This window comes from Dermacentor silvarum, chromosome 3 (assembly GCF_013339745.2).
Source record: "Dermacentor silvarum isolate Dsil-2018 chromosome 3, BIME_Dsil_1.4, whole genome shotgun sequence".
NCBI classification, from domain to species: Eukaryota; Metazoa; Arthropoda; class Arachnida; order Ixodida; family Ixodidae; genus Dermacentor; species Dermacentor silvarum.
In genome coordinates, this window is record NC_051156.1 from 52,535,171 (window position 1) to 52,555,887 (window position 20,717).

Below are 20,717 nucleotides of genomic sequence, written 5' to 3' on the forward strand. Positions count from 1 at the left end.
AAATAAAAAAGCGCCCGTGGTCTAATGGTAGGGCATCGGGCTCGTGTGACAGGGGTCCTCTGTTCGTATCCTGCCTTCGGCCATGCTTATACATGTTTACTTGTTAAACACAAATGTTATTTATTACTTGGAACATTACGGGTTACCAGTGGTCGCAGTAGCACATATTTGCCCACATTTTTAGGCTGCACATTCTCCGGGATCGGCCAACAATAAGAGGCTAGAAACATACTCGATACGGAAAAGTGGTCATTCGTTAAGAAGGGCTCTGTCCTTAAAATGAAAATAAAATATATCGCGGTTAGACAAACGCGAATATACGCACGGCGCGTTATATTCGGGTGGGAAAATGGGCACGTCGTAGATAGGACATTCTACGTCCACTGTCATAGCCATGAGTGGTGGCACTGGCTAACACTCCCAGGGTTAGTTGTAGTGGAGAAACATAAATACCGCAGCATGTGTATGGGGAAAGCGGCGCCGGGACAGAGCATCGCAGGCGTAATGCGAAGACGTCGGTTCGTATCCCACCTACGGCTAGTTCTTTTTGCCATCCACATTTGAACGCGACAGCGTTAAAGGCCCCGTGTCGCAGAGAATCCGGCGTCGGCGCCGGCATCGGCGTGGATGTCGGCGTCCGTGGCGGAGAAAATCATCCCCAACAACCCCCACCGCGCAGGCCTTCCGCGTGGCGCAAGGTGTTAGTGATGAAGTAAATAATCTCGAACCACCTCGACCGCACAGGCCCTCCGCGTGGGGCAAGGTGTTAGTAAACAAAAATTGTATTTCTCACTGTGAAATCCGTCAGAAAAATAGTAAAGTACGACTTAACCACAACCTACAGACATGGTGGCGTCGGATTGTAATTGGAATGTACGAGAAAACATAATTCTGTTTCGAGGAAACTCAAATACAAACCCCTTTTCCAGCATTTCTACCATACCAACAGCGGTGCGCTCAGATAAGTTAGTTGCGAAATTCATATCCAGATGGCGCTTGCATCCTCGGCAGGTCAAATTGGGATTTCGCCTGCCTAATGCGTTTTGGACACGTGTGTGCATCACGGCAACAGCAAACAATGAATAAAGAAATAAAAAAGGGTGCTAGGGCCTTCACATTTTAATTTAGACGACTTATATTGCCCCTGGAAAAACGTCTTCCCAGCAATGCATTTCTGTTTAAAAGTGAAGACGACTTTAAGGGGATTGGTGTAAGCTTGGTTTTTGTTAGCTGGCTTTCCCACTTTCGGTGTTGCAGTGAAGCCTATTCAAGAAAAATGCGAATCGAACGAGGCCCGATAACGCTGTCGCGTTCCACTCTCAAAGGCGAAACTTAAGCTTCCTCCCGTGTTTCATTTATTTATCTTTTCATTATTGCACAAGTAAAGTTCCCTATTCTGTCCTTCTCGTCATTATTTGTTGGCTTCTTATGACTTGACTCTCTCTCTCTCTCTCTCTCTCTCTCTATATATATATATATATATATATAGACAAAATGAAGGGACTACGGCGTACGTTGTATTTGCACAGTATATTGTGCTAACGTTTCGGCTAGTGGACCAGTCTTCGTCAATGCTTTGACGAAGCCTGGTCCACCAGCCGAAACGTTAGCAAAATATACTGTGCAAATACAACGTACATCGTACTCTCTTTTCTTCATTATACTACCGGGGCCAGCGTCATTTCCTCATGCATACCGATATATATATATATATATATATTATGTCTGCACGAGTTGTCGTACACCATATCAGGGTTAAATAAATGCATGCAGTCATCCTCCGTGAAAGAGTTGCTTAATTATGTAGACTGTAGAACTTATCGTCCGTACCTGACCGGACAGTTAATTACTTGCTCCACTCGACCCACTAGCTTGCCGCTTTGTCTGTGGCCTGGCCGGTCCGTATCCTGGCACCTCTAAGCTCTTTCTCTCTTGTGGCCTTTGCCCCTGGTTACCCCCAAAACGAATGGCGAGCATCCACTGCCGACGCGGGGTCAGACCCCTTGGGGCACTTCACGGGCGTTCGGGTGCTCGACGCCAAGCTCATCTTAGAGAAGGGGTAGAGTTCTGTAGTGTACGCGCGTCGGAAGGTGGCTGGCCATGTCAAGATGGAGAGGGAGTGATTTTGTCGGTATATTACAGCTGCTACTACTTCTAGTAATAATAGTATTGTGATTTGTAGTACGCGTATATGTTGAGAGGTCCGCTTGTCGTGCGCGAATTTTAGCCATAACTTTTGCAGAGGCCGCGTAGTTCCGTAAACGCAGAAATCGTGAATTTATAGAAGCCGCGAGACGAAGCATAGCAACACGAAATGAATAAATAGGCATTGCTTTAGTTTTTTCTAAAAGAAAGGACCGTGCTGAGATATTGTACATTCATATTGCTACCAGAGAAATATATAGAGCAGAAGAAATTTCACTTATACTGACACATTGTTCTGTGTGCCTTTTTTTTGCAGATACTTGAGTGCGCCGCATCGTGCGTCAAAGAGCAAGGTTCCTCGGCGCACGGAATAGTGAGTAACAGGCCATCGTTCGTCACTATAACACTTTAACACTGCACTCGCTTTCTCGACTACGACGTACGCTTGGCTTTAACAGCAGTAGTTGTAGTCCTTTCTTACGAGAATAGCTGCCTGCGAAAATCAAAAACTGACACAATATTATCGTAGGCGGATTAAGCAAAAAAAAATAATAAGACTGTTTCTTTTATAAACAAGCTAGCTTACCGCAGAAGCTGTGAACGCTGAGTGTCAAAGGAACAGTTAAATTATTCACAAACAGATTTGCAGGTATATATGGCATTGAAATCTGTATTGCCCTTATAACAAGAGTAAATTTTGGCGCATAGCGACAGGAGACGCCACGCGCACTTCGGCGACAAATGCGCACCGCCAACGTCATCGCAAACGCCGGAAAACCGCCACACATGCCTCCACCACCGCCCACCGAATCTAAACTTTCCATGAAGCATGGCTGCGTTGCAACGCGAGCGCTATCACTTCAGCGCAGTCGTGTGTGGAGAAAGGAAAGCCTAGGCGAGATCGCGATCAGCCCGGCTGCGTTAGATAAACGGTGGCAGAAGTCACGTGTCTTTGTAGCAGAGTTGAGAGAGAGATTGATTGACAGAGAAGAGGAATGCTTGCTGACCACACAGTAGCTGTCTAGCGTGCGTCTGACACCTGAAGATCGATCACCATGGTGTGGGGAAGGAGGACAAATGACGGAAAGATGACAGGCGATAGAAAGGAAGATATTTCTCGGAGCTGAAAGCTCTGCTCCGATACGGTGCTCTGAGAACCCGAAACGCACTCGCTACAGAAAGAGGAAAGCGCGAAATTTCACTGTGCCCACTGTATACTTTGAGGGTGTGATTTCCGCTATAACTTGCATGCATTAGGCATGCCGTCAATCCAGATTGATCAATGATTTTGCCCAGTCTACAGTGCGCCTTATCTCGTACGTGGGCGGATCCACGCGGCCAGACCAACTATGTCGACGGAAAGGCTAATCGGGCGGTACTGATCCAAAAGCGCAGCGAATGCTGTGCAGCCTAAAAGCCAATGTTCAAGCATCCCAATTTGTAGCCACTGACAGGCCCTGCGCGCACCTGTCCATATGCAGCTGAGAATGAAACAAATTCGGGGGTTTGACGCACCAAAAGCACGATCTCATTATTAGGCACGCAGCCGACGCGGAGACAGAGCAGCACCGCACGCTGCATTCGCGATTGTGACCGCGCACTGGTAGGGTGAATTCGTTCCGCGAGATGTGTCCGGTTGAGTATAGGGGTTTGTCCTCCTTACAAAGTGGGCTCTGCGATGTTTGGACCGAACAGCAACATTGTAATATCAACCACGCGAGAATGAATCATGTTAATATGATGTTTTATATATATTTTGTTTCTTTTTTATCTAGACTGCTTGCTATAACATTGAGGACATTTGCGTTTATTTTTATTTTTAATCTTGCAAAAATGCATTTGTATTTATCACGCCTGCATCTTTTTGTAGAGATCCGTAAATTTTCCCAGCGTTTCTGTTCCTTGCTTGCGTTTATGAGGTACATGGAATCTCGTTGAAATGTGCATCTTTGTATTCTTTTTAAACATTCTGTTCTTGTGCTGGTTGTATTTTATTTGCTCTCCCAACTAAATAATTGAGAAATCATGATACAGCAGTCAACTATGGGTACCATTCTCGGTGGGGTATAGACCAGAGGCGGCCAGAGAGGCACGTGCAAAGAGCCATATAAAATTATTGTTTAGTGAAAGAGCTGCAGTAAAAAGCGGTTCGTGGCAACTTGTTTTATTTCGTCCAACTAAGCTGGCGGTCACAGTGAATGCCGCTCACGCAGCAATCGTGCACTGTGCTTCTGCATTGTGCTTCCCCGTTCGTTAAGAAAGCGCGTTGAAGTTTGGCTCGAATGACCTAGTTTCAGCTCGGAGCAGCTGTGTTTAGGTTCGTCCGTAAGGTTGCACGCTATTTTGACTTTACCGCTTTTATTATTGACTGGATTGCCTCACAGCAGTACGTAGATCCATGCATTGACAGAAAGTTTTGGCCCGCATGCTTGACCTGGGAACGCCTAGCTTCTGGTAGCTGCGAGTCTGTTCTAGCGCATAAAAGAAACTGGTCTTTAGAGGCAGTAATATGGGGTAGGAGGGTACAGATGCTAGAGAGCCGCGAGCCATACTTAGACCTGCGAGGAGCCGCATTTTGGCCACCCCAGGTGCAGACATCTTCATAATTTCAGAGCTATCTTTGCTGCGAGGCAGTTTGTCCAATTAATGGCGGCGTCCTAATTTTGGAACAAAGAGCGCACAAGCGTTGTTTGATTGTAATATGACGTGAAGATGTAGACTTGGCTCTCGTGATCAAACCAACCGCAAGAGGCAAGCCACAGCATGTGCAGCTGGCCCTTTGTCTTCATTTGAAGGAAGACCGATGCTGTCATCAGATGAGCAAGTGTACAAGTGCGGAGAAGTGCACTTGCGGATTATGAAAAGGGCCCTTACGCAGCCTTATAGCAATTCTAGCGTGAACGTAATAAATGTTCTGATCGACGATTCCGACTGACAGGGCCACGCGAGCAAAAGCCACCGCGAGCAACTGCGGCAGATCGCCGAGCAGGACCCACTGGCTCCGGTGCACGAGCAAGACAAGCAGTTGCTCTGGTTCCTGCGTTACGACTGCCTCGAGCTGCCGCACTCACTGCCCAAGCTGCTGCTCTCGCTCCGCTGGGGACACCACCAGGACGTCGCCATGGTGAGCGGAGAACCAGTTGCAGTGACGCGCATATTTGTGAGGTTGTACTGGACATTGTTATCAATTTCGCAGTCGTTGTCGAGTTATTAGATCGCATCCGCACTCCGATTTGTAAGAAAACACGTTTGTTATCGGATCATAAATTGTGCGTCCGATTAGAGTGCCTCACGTCCCCGGCGCGGTGTAGAGTGAGCTCGGACCAAGGAGCCTGATTAACTCGACATCGGAGTCTGGATATCCTTGGCTACCGATCAATCCGTCATTTGCAAGCAGTGCTGCAATAGAGCCCTGCTGATGGAACACCATGGCTGCGCAATGCAGCGGCGAGTCCAGCCCTGTCGTTAGCGTTACTCCTTCGCCTAAAACCAAAATGAAGCACGCGTGCACAGCAAACCTGCACGAGCCCATATAAATGTGTGTCCTCGGCCTTCCGTATACGCTGGGATGTTCTTTATTTTCAGTGTCATTCAGTAGGCCTGTTACTAAAAAAGCAAACCTTCAGCAGACAACGCATGGAACTAGTGATCCTAAATGTGCTATATAAAAAGCGTAAACTTAAGCGCTGTCACTGTGCCTACGCAGAAAGCTTCTGGTAAACTGGAAGTATACAGTGTGTTTCAGCGAACAATATCAAGATCTTTTATAAATTGCCTGTGGCAGGTAGCACAATTCTAGTCGATGAGCTGGTCGAGTCGAACAGGCGGACATTACCAGAAAAAAAATCCACATGCATAATCGACTAATGTACAAAAATTAACTGAGGAAGTTATTAACTAATTACCTTATGGTGCATATTACAATTTACAAATTCTAGCGGGCGAGACTGCAACGCTTATCCACTTGAAAATAATTGTGTGGATGACAGCATTTACGAGAAATGCGCTGTCAAACTAACGGTAAAAATGCACCGTTGTTCCACTTCGTTTTTAACAAAACGTCGTTTTATGCAATGAGGCACTAAAGCGACTGGAGCGCGAATACATGTCTCCGCAACGTCCGGGAATTGATATCTCGAAACTGGTGCCATCCTGAGAATTCGTTTCAAGCGGATCCGCCTTGTCAGCTACTCCCTGGCTAGAATTTGTAAATTGCAATATTCTGCATAAGGTAATTAATTAAAAACTGAATTAGTAAAAATTTTTTGATTAGTCGATTATGCTTTGCAAACATTTTTAAGGTAATGTCCGCGTCATCAAGTAGACCACCTCATGGAGTGGAATTGTGCTATCTGCCGCAGGCAATCTACAAAAATTTTTGAAAGTGTTCGCTGAAACACCCGGTATATAAGGATGGATCAAATGAAAACGGATCAGTGGCCAAAAGAGATTAAGAACCATCTTTATTTAAACATAATCGCGATGGACACTATGGAAATGCCAAAAAAGGACACTATCAGCACTTCTTCATAATGACACTCAACCTCATACAAGATACTAGACATTATACAATATCATGTCCACAAGTCCGATTGTTCCGTTTTTTTATCCACCTTTATATATAGCGATGGCTTCAGTATCCCAATACGTGTCTTGAACGTGTCCGGAGCCGTCGTCTTTGCTGGTAGAGTCCGTCCTCGCACATAACGCTCGTACGCCTTCGTAAACAAAAACTGTAGCCTCTTTGCAAGAGAATCACGCAGCAGTACGTATAGGTTCGAAGCTGCCAACGCAGCGTAAATAATGGAAAACAGGCGCTGATGGTATGCAGCACACTTTTACTACTTCTTACGCCCTGTATTTAACACGGCAGAGTCAGTATTGTACTTTATGGTTAAACGACAACGCGGCTGTTAACACATTTCTAAGCACCTAGGTATTTCTACACATAACGCCAGGACTATGCAATTGCAGTCGAGCAGCGCACTTTCTAACCGAACAGAGCGTCCTAACGTATCTATCTTTCACTGTGGCGCCATGGAAGCAAGACGAGCAGGTTAAGTGGACTCCGACGAAGAGTGAGCGTTTATTCTCGTCGGCAAATTTATACGTATCTGAGAACAGTAGCGCCATTGACGTGCGCAACGATGGTAGACGACATGCATGTTTGAAAGCAATAGAACTTAAACTGACAATGCAACATTGCTTATACAGTTTAAGTGCATCGGTTGACGCAATGAGAACACAACGTACTTTTCCTCATTCTGAACAGTTACTCATCGTTGTCGTGTATCCTCAGACGATGGTACCGCCGAGAGTTTGAAATAAATATACGAGCCATTTCGTTTAGCTATTCCGTAGGAATTCTAAGATCTTGATGTGCACCCTCTGATCACTTGAATGGTTGAACTCAGGCTTATGTTATCACACAAATTATAACGTGTGTAAGCTTCACGGAAGTAAATGTGATCTACTGCAGTCATCATATCATGCAATGAAAGGTCGAACGAGTGGCTGTTTTAGCAGTGGGATCTGTTGTAGGTCGAGGCTGCGCCGTCCGTCTGCCCGTCGGTGTCACGAAGCGGGCAGGTTTCCAGACCCACCGCTTGGGCGCTGCGTTCAATAAAAGACCGCGCCGGCTGAAGGGGCGGATCTTTTAGAGCGCGCACCGGGGGAGGGAGAGAGGGGGAGAGAGAGCGCCCTTTCTCGCTGTGGATTCGGCTCGGTGCGAGTTGCTGCGGGAGCTCGCCCGAGAGCGGCAGCGCCGTCGCCGGGCGAATTCTACGTTTCGAGCACGGGAGTATGCAGCGAAACGGCAGCGGCGGTAGGCTAATCCGGAGCTACGCAAGAAAGAAACGCAAGTCAAGCGTACTTGGAGGAAAGCGAACCCTGATTTGTCCCAGCAAGAGGCAGAACAAAGGCGCAAGCACTGAGAGATCCCTTTGACCGACGGTGCAAGAGATTTCCTGGACCACGAGTTAGCAGGGAATGTTAAGCAGTAAAAGTCAAAACATCACCCATAATCACATGAAAACGACTGGAAAACAAACAATAACAGAAACTCACACACAATCACAGAAACACGCAATAACCCACAGATAATCACCGAAAATTACACAAAATCACAGAGAAACACAAGAGAACCACAGCTCTGCTGTTTCAGCAGATTTCACATCGGATGGAACTGGGTTTACTTTTTCAGCGTCATTTCAATTTTGTGCATTTTGTTTTTGTATTTTCCTTTTCACTATGGAAGATGCAAGCATTGCTGCAGATATGGAAGCTTCTCAAGCCGGAGCAAGCTTTAGAGCTCCTAGACTACAGCTATCCAGACAACTTCGTCAGAAGCTTCGCCGTACGCTGCCTGCACCAAATGGAGTAAGTACATTAATGGGGAACAGCTACCCCAGAACTTCTAATCGCCATGAACGCACAATAAATATGGCATTCTTGATTCAGAAAATACTTATTTTCAACAATGTCGGTTCTACTAGCGAACGGACTGCGCCTCGAGTCTCGTTAAAAACTTAAGAGCAAACTCAGTAGCTCGAATGCATTAAGCAGGACTACGATTACGTTGTCATGTTCACTTTCACTCATGGTTACAGTGCAGCTTCACTGCCTAATACGTCCTTTATACTGAGAGTGTCCTTAGAGTGTTATTTTGAAGGTGTCCTCAAAATCAACCCAACAATTGCATGACAATGCATGACAATACAAGACAATGCATGATATTGCTCAAGCTATTAATGAACGCTCTCAAACAGGCATAATTTTTACGGACTTTTCAAAGGTGTTCGACCGGGTTTCCCATGAAAAGTTTGTTTTTTCAGCTGGTTCACAAACTTGGGGATGGGGCAGTGACTCATTGGATTTGTAACTATCTATCCGGCCGTCAGCACTTTGTAAGAGTGATCATGTTTCTGGTACACTAAACGTGACTCAGGGATCCGTGCTAGCACCCATATTATTTTTGTTGTTTATAAATGATCTAACCAGCGATATTAATGTGAATATAAGGCTATCAACTGCGTATTGTACAAAGAGGTTAAATATTGCAGTTGCCACATTGAACTCAACAAGGCACAGATGGTGATTAATACTGATAAAACGGTCGCGATGTGAAGAACAAAAAAGAAAACAAGCTTAACGTTTTATTGCGGTATTAACACCACGCTCCGTAACGTAAGCCAGCACAAATATCTTGGTGTTACAATTTCGTCCGATCTCAGCTGGACAGAGCATTTCAGAATCAGAATCAGAATGAGTTTATTCAATACAAAAAACGGGGTTAATTACATGGTAAGTATATACAGAAGGAGGTCCCGTAGTTAAAAACTGAAATGGGACCTCCTATGCATGATGACAAGAATTATTAATACAAACAAACAATGGCAACATGTAAAGTTTGCGATAATACAGGTTTTTTAAATGACAAGGCATAAATTAAAAAAATGCAGCAGTTAATGCATAGGAACAAGGTAGCACATCACTCAATAATAGGGAGAACTACAAAGGGTGCTTTTCCAAGGCGATGAAAAGAATGCAGGAAATAAATATAGAAACACAGTTAAAGTTAAAAAAAGAAAAAAAAACATACTACACTGAAAAATGGGAGTCTGATAAAGCTAAAGGAAAGCGCTTAAGTTCTGTATGAAACCTGTGAGATTTCAACAATTTTAAAGGAAATGGTAATGTGTTCCAGAGGGATAAAGCTGAAAAGTGTAATGACTGCTTGCCGTAGTTGTTGCGAACGCTGGGTAAAATAAAGTTTATATTCTCTGGAAATCTAGTATTATTTATATTAATAAGAGACGTCGTTGGTATGATGGTTACTGGAAGATTATTGTTTATTGCCCTAAAAATAAAAAATGGCGAGTTTGTATTTAACAAGATCAGTCACATTCAAAATGTTATGAGCATGTTATAACTCACTAGCGTTAATGCTACGAGATGAAAATGTTATTAGACGAATAGCTCAATTTTGAATGACTTGCAATGACATTAGGTGACTGCTATAAGTGTTTCCTCATGATTCAATGTTATAGTTGATATGAGAATGAACGAAAGCATAATACAGCGACATTAGAGTAGAAAATGAGAAATAAGGTCGTGCTTTAATTAGAGCGCGTATTCCATATGCCATTTTCTTTTTTACGTTAGCTATGTGAAGGTGAAATTTAAGGTGGCGATCGAATTCCACACCTAAATAGGAGCAATGATGGACTGCAGTGATTAGGTGATTGTTGATGGAAATGGAAATGGCAGCGAAGCTGCCGTCGGCCGAGGCAGCGGAGGAGATGGCCATAGCCCTCGCGGTACTCCACGGAAGTACGGAGGATAGCCTGATCATTAGCGACTCCAAATCTGCTATCCGGAACTACACCAAAGGTTGGGTGTCCGCGGATGTGGCGCGCATGCTCAACGCCAGAGTCGGGGACTTCCTGTCCGGCACGATTACGAACAAGGCCCTCAAATGGTTCCCCGCGCACGTCGGGGAGCTTGGCACCACCAAAGACAACAGCCGCGACAACAACGCCAACAACAATACCAACGGCCGCGACAACAACGCCAACAACAATACCAACGGCCGAAGACACACCGGCATTCCGCCCAACCACAACGAGCGCGCCCATCTCGTCGCGAGGCAGCTTACCCGCCGCGACGCGATCCCTCAGAGGGCAGCCGCCGCCGTTGTTGTGCGGGGCCCCAACGGAGGAGTTACCAACACAACCCAAATCGCGGTGGACGGAGCTGGGGGCCACGGGGACGCCAACCGCGACATCAAGGAGTTTCCGGCCTCATACCGAGAGGTTCTTGGTCACTACAAGAAAGAACGTAAGAAATATCCACAACCCCACGGGCGGCTGGACAGGTCCCAGGCAGTCGACCTGAGGCGGTTGCAGACAGGCACTTTCACCAACCCCTACCACCTGCACCGCCTGTGGCCCGCGCGGCACCCATCGCCCGGCTGCCCCTGGTGCGAGCACGAACGGGCTGATATGGCCCATATGCTTTGGGAATGTCAACGCCATGAGCAAGAAGCACCAAGAGGAAGGCAGAAGACAACATCAGGACCCTCTGAAGGCGGGCGTCTCACAGAGAGATGGCAAGCCGCCCTCCTCAGCGAGGCACCCGAGGACCAGGAGTGGGCCGTCCAGCGGACCAGGGCTATTGCAGAGGATCTCGAGAGATTTTTCTCCGGCGATGGACCCCTGGCAGCCTAGCCCCGGGCACCAACAGCCATAACCGTTGGACATATAAAGTTTATTTCTATCCTATGGAAATGGATTGAAGGTGGTCAGGCGATCTCTAATGAGAGGTAAAGACGACAAAATTGGTCTTATTATGGTTAATCTGCAGCTTATTCTGGTCACACCACGCCGAGATTGACAGAAGATCTTTCTTTAGTTTACTTGTTAGTGTTTTTACACAATTGTTAGAATTAAATATAGTAGTGTCATCAGCTTACAGAATGCACTTCGATGAGGAGAGGCAACTAGGCAGATCATTAATATAAATTAGAAAAAGTAGGGATCCTAATATGGGACCCCTGCGGTACACCTATATTAGTTGTAGCTTCTTTAGAGTAGTACCCAGAAATGTTAACGACTTGTTTTCTATCTTGTAAGTAACTGCGGATTAGAATTAGTGGCGGAACTGTTATTCCAATGGCTTCGAGCTTAGCGCAAAGAATTGCGTGATCAATAAAGTCGAAGGCCTTAGATAGGTCAACAAATGTGGAGGCTGCAAATTGACCTTCATCAATTGCTTTTTTAAGGTAATCAGTAAGAGCTGTAAGTGCTAGATTAGTTGAAAAACCAGAACGAAAGCCAAATTGATGGGGCGAAAGAATACTAAATTTATTTAAATACTTTGTTAGACGCTTTCCGATAATTTTTTCAATAACCTTATTAAAAATGGAAGAACACAAATAGGTCTATAATTCTGCATGAGCGTGCGATCACCTTTTTTGAAAACAGGAATGACTCGACCGCGTTTAAGTTCACGTGGGAAGACACCGGTTTTAAATATGAGGTTAATGATAGCAGAGAGAACGTTAGCAATATGTTGTGCAATCATTTTAATATGGTAAGCGTTAATATTATCGAGGCCAGCGCGAGTGGCTTTAAGGGTCCTAATTATTGAAATTACTTCATCAGGCGTAGTTGGAAAAAGGAAAAATGAATGAGGTAGGCGGTTAAATGACATGTTACAGCATGAAGCGGAATCAGAAGTAGTATTGAAAAACGCATCACCAAAGGCATTAGCAATATCAAGCGGATTACTGTATTCCCTGTTATTGTGAATGATCCTCGAAATGACGTTCTGGGTGTTACGATTTAAAAAGGTGTTAACAATTTCCCACTTTTGTAGCGTTAGCTACACTGGCCTAGCCAAGCCCGTTTCGCGCGGCACATCAAGAGCCGTGCTGCGCATGCGCAAGGATCAGTGATGTCACAAGGCTTGCGCACCGGAGCCACCGGAGCCGGCACCTCTCGCGCACTCCGCCGCCGCCGCGCGCGACTCACCGCCGCCGGTCTGCGCATTCCAGAGGAGTGACGTCGTAGCCGTGGTAGACGCACTGGCGCCGGCGCGCGCTCGCTGTGCAGTCGCCGTCTGACACTGCGCTGGAGCCGCTGCGCTTCTGACTGGCGTTTGCCAGTGTGGTATAGCCATGGAGAAGGAGAGCGCAAATGCTGCTCAACAGCGCAGAAGAACGGAGAAGCTTGACTCATCGGATCCCGAAGTAGTTGCCTGGCAATTAGCGGTTGAGCGTAGGAGGAATGAATACATGTGCCACATAATACGTATACCGCGTGTGTGTCATTGGAGCAGCAGTAAGCATGACAATCAAGCTAATCCTTGACAATCTAGACAACCAGGAAAGCTAAGAATAATCAGCTGAACCTTTGCTAACGCTACGTATATCCTGGCATAGCTGAGCTAAGCCACTGCAACTTTTTTTTTCCTTAGTGTTATTACCACATTCTGCAATTTTATGTTCGTTATAATTCCTCTTCGCAATTCTCAGTTGAGCACAAAGTGAGTTAGAAAATTTTTTGTAACGGGCAAGTAGTTTAGTATTAAAAGGTTGTTTTGTTTTTTGTTTTTTTTTTGTACAAATTTTCACAAGACCGCATTGCTTTCAGAAGGCTATCTGTAAGCCATGTGTTTTGCCGTGATGCTACCTTTTTTCTGCATTTTTGTTTATTGGAATGGGAGTTGAAAAGCAATGAAAGTGTCGACAGAAACTGTGAAAAAGCTGTTTGGGGGTCATTAGTTGATACAACGTCCGATCAGTCAGTTTTAGTTAGACTAGTAAGGAAGATTTCTTTGTCAAGTACAATTCTGTAATATGAAGTGTTACCAAAGGTTGAGCGATTGCGAAAGCGTAGAACGATAGGGTAGTGATAGGTAAAGTCGGTGTTAACGATGCCTGCTTCCGGTGGGTCTGTTAAGCTCGATAATGCGTGATCAATCATAGTGCCATCGACATTGTTAGGACAGCGAGTAGGGAGAGTAATTAAACATTCATACCCAAAACTATGAAAGTTGCTTGAATATTTAGAAGAATTAGATGAAGTGGTATCCAAGAGGTTAATGTTTATATCACCCATGATTAGGCCGTTGCAGTTAGCGCACGATATCTTTTCCCTGGTTCGATCGAGAGCACTGCAGAAATCAGTAACTAAAGAAGAGGGTGAGCGATAAATGCAGCCAAACACTAAGTTCCTGTTGTCTATACCGAAGACGGGTGAGTAAAATTCCAGAAATACTGATTCACAGTTAGTAATATTTAACTCCAAGTCATGCCGGCGTTTGTATGGAATATTAGATGAGACAAATATAGCTGCACCTCCGTGGTTACTCGTCTCTCTGTGAGAATACTCAGAAACGTATGAGCTAAAGCAGAATAGGTCCTTGTCATCATGACTTAGCCAGGGCCGCTATTTTGTAGCGATGCCTTTAAAGTAATAATGACTTTTCGCGCTTATCGTGCTTTGTCAGTGGTCAGAGCGACGGTCCGCTCACGATATCAACGTTGATAACGCGAGCGGACCGTCGCTCTGACCACTAACAAAGCGCGATAAGCGCGAGAAGGCATTATGACATTAAAGGCATCGCTACAAAATACCGGCCCAGGTTTCAGACACACAAATTATTGAAAAGCTGTTGGTAAGTGTTGAAAAAAGGTTCTGATAATCATCGAAATGCTTTCGGAGACTTCTAGCATTGAAGTGAATGATTGAGTGGTAGTCACGCGACATGAACTTATTCAGTGCATATGTTGACAGGTAAGAATCCATGGTGGATGCTAATGACATTTAAGGGTCCCAATAGAGAGAGTTAGTTGAAAACAGATAGGTCAGACTCATCAGCAATGCGACAAACGCGGCCCTCATTTGTCTTTCTAGCCTTAATCTGACAATTATCCGTCCACAAGTGCTTCCAGTTGTTGGCCTTTTTCAGCGCCAGAGCTTTGGAAAAGAGTGCCTTATTATGTGGTGTCAAGTGGTCATTAACAAATATAGGGAAGTTACTGTCATATCTGCCGATGTCACTCAGGCAGAGCCTTGCCTTTCGTGCCTTGCTGATGAAATAATTCTTTTTTGTTCGAGAACAGAATCTTGCAATTAAGTTCTTCTTTGCGTTAGCTTTAGTAGACACTCTATGGACAACATCGAGATCAGTGGAAGTAACGGAACATCCAATTTTCCTGCCAATTGTCTCCAATACAGCAACGCAGTCCTCGCGCTGAGTACAGGGGTTTCCCCTGATCTCGATGTTGTTAATGCGAGAGTATTGATCGAGTTCGGACACCCTGCGGGAAAGTGAGCAGATTTCAGGGCTTCGTTTTCTACCACAAGTGAGGCTTTTTCACTGTGCAGCTTCTCAACCAGATCATTCAAAAATTTTAGACTGGACTCAAGACTGTCCACGTGCTTCTTTAGCTCCAGCACGTCAACCCCACTAGTCTTCATTTGCACGACAATCCTGTCAACAATGCGACCAGTCATACGATCAGACTCATTAAGAAGCCTTGATTCCAGTTCGTAAATTCTTTTAGCGAGCTCAGCACAGGAGGGCATATCTAACAACACTCAGGTATATAAAAACACTAGAAACTCAATACCAGGATACAGGTAGCGAAAAAAAACAGTTAATGGCAACAGCGGCAGTAACAGGATAACAAGGAAAACGACAGATGCTGTCGCAACCAACCTGTACGAGCAGAAAGGAGTGCGTGAGTCGTGCGCGAGCACAGCTGCCGCTGCTGCCAAGAATGGTCGATCGTAGGTGCAGGCGGCCTTTAAGTAGTGATGTCGGGACAAGCCAGCACCACCTGGTGGTCTTCTATGAAGATCTTGCTTGACGAGATAGCCTGCTGGATGACACGTGCGGTTGATCCAGCAGAAGCGCCAACTTCTGGTGGTCTTCGGTGAAGATCTCGCTTGACAAGATACTCTGTACGAGCAGAAGGAGTGGGTGAGTCGTGCGCGAGCACTGCTGCCGCTGCTGCCAAGAATGAAGTCAATCTTGGAAATCATAGCCGGGAAAGCTTCAAAGAAATTCTATTTCTCAAGCAGATGCTACGACACGCCAACCATGACTCAAAACTTTTAGCATACATCACACTTGTGAGACCGTTTCTGGAGTATGCTAAGATAATTGGGTTCCCATTAACAAGTAATGGTAACAACACGCTTAAAAGCGTGCGCCGGAAAGCGGTTAGATTTATTTTTTAACTGTTATGAACGCCTGGATTCCCCGACAGAATTGTTGTGTCGTGCAGGGGCGCTATAACGTATAATGATTCCAAACTGTTTTGATTCCAAACTCCTAACGTGAAATTTACGTAACCACCGACGCAAGCATCGGGCGGTGACCAGCAGCGTTGTCTGAACAACCCAATCAAACACTCTCCTCGTTTATAGGAGGTCACCTTTGTTCGCTTTCAAAACCAATAACGTTGTCTACACTCAGCGGTTTTTCTTATCTAATTGGCTGAAAAGAGGCTTTTTAACTGTTATGAACGCCTGGATTCCCCGACAGAATTGTTATGTCGTGCAGGGGTGCTATAACGTATAATGATTCCAAACTGTTTTGATTCCAAACTCCTAACGTCAAATTTACGTAACCACCGACGCAAGCATCGGGCGGTGACCAGCAGCGTTGTCTGAACAACCCAATCAAACACTCTCCGCGTTTATAGGAGGTCACCTTTGTTCGCTTTCAAAACCAATAACGTTGTCTACACTCGGCGATTTTTCTTATCTAATTGGCTGAAAAGAGGCGATGAGCACGTTCTAGTGGAGAGGGTATCGATGGGGCCGATCGAGCACAGTGAAAATAGATAACCACATGAAGAGGGTGGTACCGGCTTCTCCGATTGGTCCGCTTCGCCTTACTTAGCTTGGGGTGGCGGGTCGGAAATCGCGGCGGCGTGCAATGTAAGGATAAGAATGCTGCTAAAACGGATCCTCAGCAAGGAAGAGTTGGCAGACCGATGTCGTATGCATGCCGAAAGGGCTCGATAACGTTTTAATGCCACGAAAAAAGGCTTATCATGCGCAAATAAATACAAGCTCACCGGCAGGAGCGAGTAGCGAGGGCCTGAGCGATCGGCGGGCAGCCATCTTCTATTCCTTTCGGAACGGGGCAGTCTGTGGCTATTCAGAAAAAATTCAGTTTTGTTCGGCATAATAATGCATTTTTCTCGCGTACACGTCACTTTGACCTGGTGAGTTTTCGCGGTTTTGTGAGGTCGCGTGACAGACAGGCGAAGTGGGCGTAGCCAAAAAAATTTGACCAATAGCAGAAGGCTAATGGTGAAAAGGCCTCGAATCTGGAATGATCATTTTTGTGCGGTTTAATGATGCATAATCAGTGTGTAAACGTTATATCAGATGGGGAGCTATCGTAGTTTTTGTGACATCGCGTGACGGACAGGTGAAGTTGGGAATTTTCCGAAAATGTTTTCACTAATCGTGGAGGCTGATTGCAGAAATTGCAATCAAAACAATTTGAAATCATTTTACGTTATAGCACCTCAAGATTACCTACACTCCAATGTCTGAGCTAAACTTTATCGCCTAAAGTTTTTACATATGTTACTACACAACTGCTTTAAGATATACCACACAAGATACGTTGAAACTAAGAAATCAAGATAAACACGTCACACATTTGATTTCACACTTCAAGAGTATTTGTGCAACAACAACACATTTTACGATTCTTTTTCCCTTGAAGTATACGAGAATGGAATGGTCTCGAACGCCTTATAGTAGAACAGGATAAAATAGGTTTCTCTGTAGAACTAGTCCAAAGATCAGTTAGTTACACACACTGAAGACTTGTAAGCATATCTTTTCGTGTTTTTCCTATCGTTGTTTATGATCTTTATTCTCTAACTTAGAAAGTTGCTTATTTCTATATTATGTGAACAACTATGTTTGCGAGTACTCTGCCTTGTGTATGCCTTCTCTTCTTTTTTTTGCTTGTTTTCATTTTAGCCAGCTGTTTTCTTGTTCCTGCCAATTATTGCTGTTGACGAGTATGCTATTTCAAAACACAACTCCTGTAATACCCCACCAAAGGGTTGACAATGTGAATTAAAAAAATTTTAAAATTGCCGCCGCACATTACTGCCTAATTCTTTCATAAATTATATCATCATCATTGCGAAAGTCATTGTTCCATCAATTAAGTCTAGTGCATGACGAAGGTCCCTGTTAGAACACCCCAATTAAACATTTTCCGCATCTGCCGAACCCATGCGACAATTGACGACTTTCTCATCTCGCTACTCCATCGCATATTTCGCCTCCATTGGTGTTTCTCTTTAGCGGCACCCATTCTGTTACTATATAAACCAAAGGTTCTTTCTTCTAACCATTATCTCATCTCACTGAATGACGTTCTCAATCGTTCTAAAAAATAACCAGCTCGCGTGCTTTTTTTTTTTTTTGATGTACGCTGTTGTATCTATCGGTTGAATATTACGCCATTATAAAAACAAATTGTCTACCCTTACTGTTACACATTCCAACAGTATTTTTCAAGACATTACAGAGGGGTGCGTTGGTTGGTCATCTAATAAGGCTTAAAATGTGAACCCGATTGTGACTACTGAATTTAGATTATCGTTTCATTGATTGGGAGTACTTCATATTTAACCAGATGGGACACAAAGTCATGTAGGAGAGGAAGAGGAGCTATTAGAGTTTTCTTGCTTAACGTAGTCACTGCATGGTGTCTTTTGTCACTGTCCGAATCGGTCGACGAATGTTGAGGTTGGGCACGGTCAGAATAGCGGTCAATGAGCCGCCTATATGACTTTGTGCAGGCAGTGTTCGCGCTCTTATTATGAAAAAAAAAAAAACCTGAGCGTCGTAATCTTTGACCAGTGCAGCACGGTAGATTGTTTTGGAGAGACATATATGCCGTTCTCCCGATCTTTAAGGGTGTTGTACGTTGACAAATTAAACGGCCATGGACTGCACTGCGGTTAATCCCGCAATCACAAGTAGTGGGCACAATAGATGAAAAAAACATAGTACTTAGCCGTAAATGCGCTTGACTGTACTTTTGCAACTTCCTGTTACATTGTTTTTGAGCATTATGCTCTAACAGGAGTTTCAAGCGCGATGAAACAGGTGATATACCTGCAATATATTTTTGATGATTATTATTTTATTCCTAAATAGCGACGAAGAGCTGTCGTTGTACCTCCTCCAACTCGTACAAGCACTCAAGCACGAGTCATACCTGGAGTGTGATCTAGTCAAGTTTCTTCTCGAAAGGGCCCTGAAAAACAGGCACATCGGGCATCAGATGTTCTGGCTGATGAGGTAAGCGTTGAGTGCATGTTGGCTAAACGTGTCCCATTCATGCGCCCTGATATTTTATAATAGGCATCCTTGCATGATGACCGCTTAAGCGACAAATTACAGTATATATGAAGACGATGAGCAACATGAGAACAAGGCAAGAGTACGAACCAACGTTTCGACACGTGGACTTGTGTTTTTCAAGGCGTTCTTCATATGTCACCTTTGAAGAAGACAGGTCCACCTGTCACGTTGGCTCCTGCTCTTACCTTGCTCTTGTGTTGCTCATCGTCTTGCATTTCATCTCCCGCAATCCCCGTGTTTTCTCGGCATATATGAAGAGTAGATAAAATGAAATGAGAACTCAAGAGAGCATGGAATTGTCGATACAAGCATAATAATTGTATAACTTCTCTGTGCAACTCGTGTCAATCGCTGTAAGACCACCATCATATTGCGAGGCTGTTGCGATGCACTGTATTTGTCCGAGTGATGTCGCCGAGACGTTTATGCGTAAATAGACGCTAAAAATTCAGCAGAGACGCTTAAGAATGCTTGCGTGTGGGAATGTCGAAAGCGTTATAGTCCCTTTAGTGCAATGTTGTTTTTTTTTCGCGCGTTCCTTGTCCGCGCAAGCTCTCGCCTGTGTTCTAGCCCCTTGAGACACGAATTATGATCGACTGTCGACACATGTGTGAAACATAATTTTGTGCCAGGATGCTTGAGACTCCACTGAAAGCAAATAAAGGCGGTAGAATGACTGCTTGTGCGTTTTATGGTGAGTCAGGATAATTACAGAGCAACTAATTATTTGAATATTGTAAAGTCAGTCATGCTACGTTTCTTCATAAAAAGGTTTGAATCGCCCGCTCGAATTACATGCGCAAGTTATTCATTGGCCACAAGCATTTCAAAAAGAAAAAAATTTTTTCGAAGTTGCTACCGACATGCCCCACGTCAAACTTCACGTAAAGCAGGGTAGTTCCTTCGCCAAAGCGGTGCTCTGTAACGATACATGTCACTCAGAAGTAAAATAGAAGTAACATGGGTTATCAGAATGTTCAATTTACCCTAAGCAAAATGTTTGTGCTCTATTATTTGCGGCTACTGCACAGAAATGGCAAAAATAGGTCGCGTCCTCAAATGTGGACGCCGTCCCTGAAAGGGCTAACTGCGCCTCGGTAAGGCCAAAGCAAAACGCGCCTAGCGTCTCGACGCACTCGCTTGCCCGCGAGGAGTTCATAACGCAAAGCACCGCTGAGCGGCGTTTAATTAGACATTATTATTTTTTTACTTTATGCTCATTTTATACATTGAAGACGTGGCGCCACCTCCTTCCCATTGGGTGCACCATCACGTGCCCAATGACGCACGCACTAGGCCACACCTTTAGTCGCGAGATGGCTGCGACGTGACGTGTGCAATGACGCACGCACTAGACACACCTTTAGTAAGCCAGAACCGTGGAGCTCCCATGGCGTCGGGAAAGCATGCTGGTTGGTCTACGACCCCATAGGCCCGGGCTCGATTCTCACCCAGACAGAAATTTGCACAATTTTCTTTTCGAAGCCATTGGTTTACTTTGTTTACAGGAACTTCCCTGAGGAATTTGACATCAATCTGAGGATTCTTGACGCGTTTTTTTATTTTTGCGCCGTCGACCATTCAATTTAGTAACATCGCTCGGTATCGACGCCGACGGTGCTAGATTTTCGCGTAATGGAGCATATAACG

The 20,717-nt window shown here is 44.9% G+C and overlaps 1 protein-coding gene across 1 annotated transcript in view; it reads left to right on the forward strand.

Annotated features, from left to right (window-relative positions):
• LOC119445433 (phosphatidylinositol 4,5-bisphosphate 3-kinase catalytic subunit beta isoform) overlaps window positions 1–20,717 on the forward strand; it is a 102,730-nt gene that overhangs the window by 55,819 nt on the left and 26,194 nt on the right. The window contains exons 10-13 of the mRNA XM_037709718.2: window positions 2,462–2,518; window positions 5,084–5,269; window positions 8,402–8,523; window positions 18,861–19,004. Coding sequence (XP_037565646.1) covers window positions 2,462–2,518; window positions 5,084–5,269; window positions 8,402–8,523; window positions 18,861–19,004 — 509 coding nt within the window. The remainder of the gene's footprint in view (window positions 1–2,461; window positions 2,519–5,083; window positions 5,270–8,401; window positions 8,524–18,860; window positions 19,005–20,717) is intronic.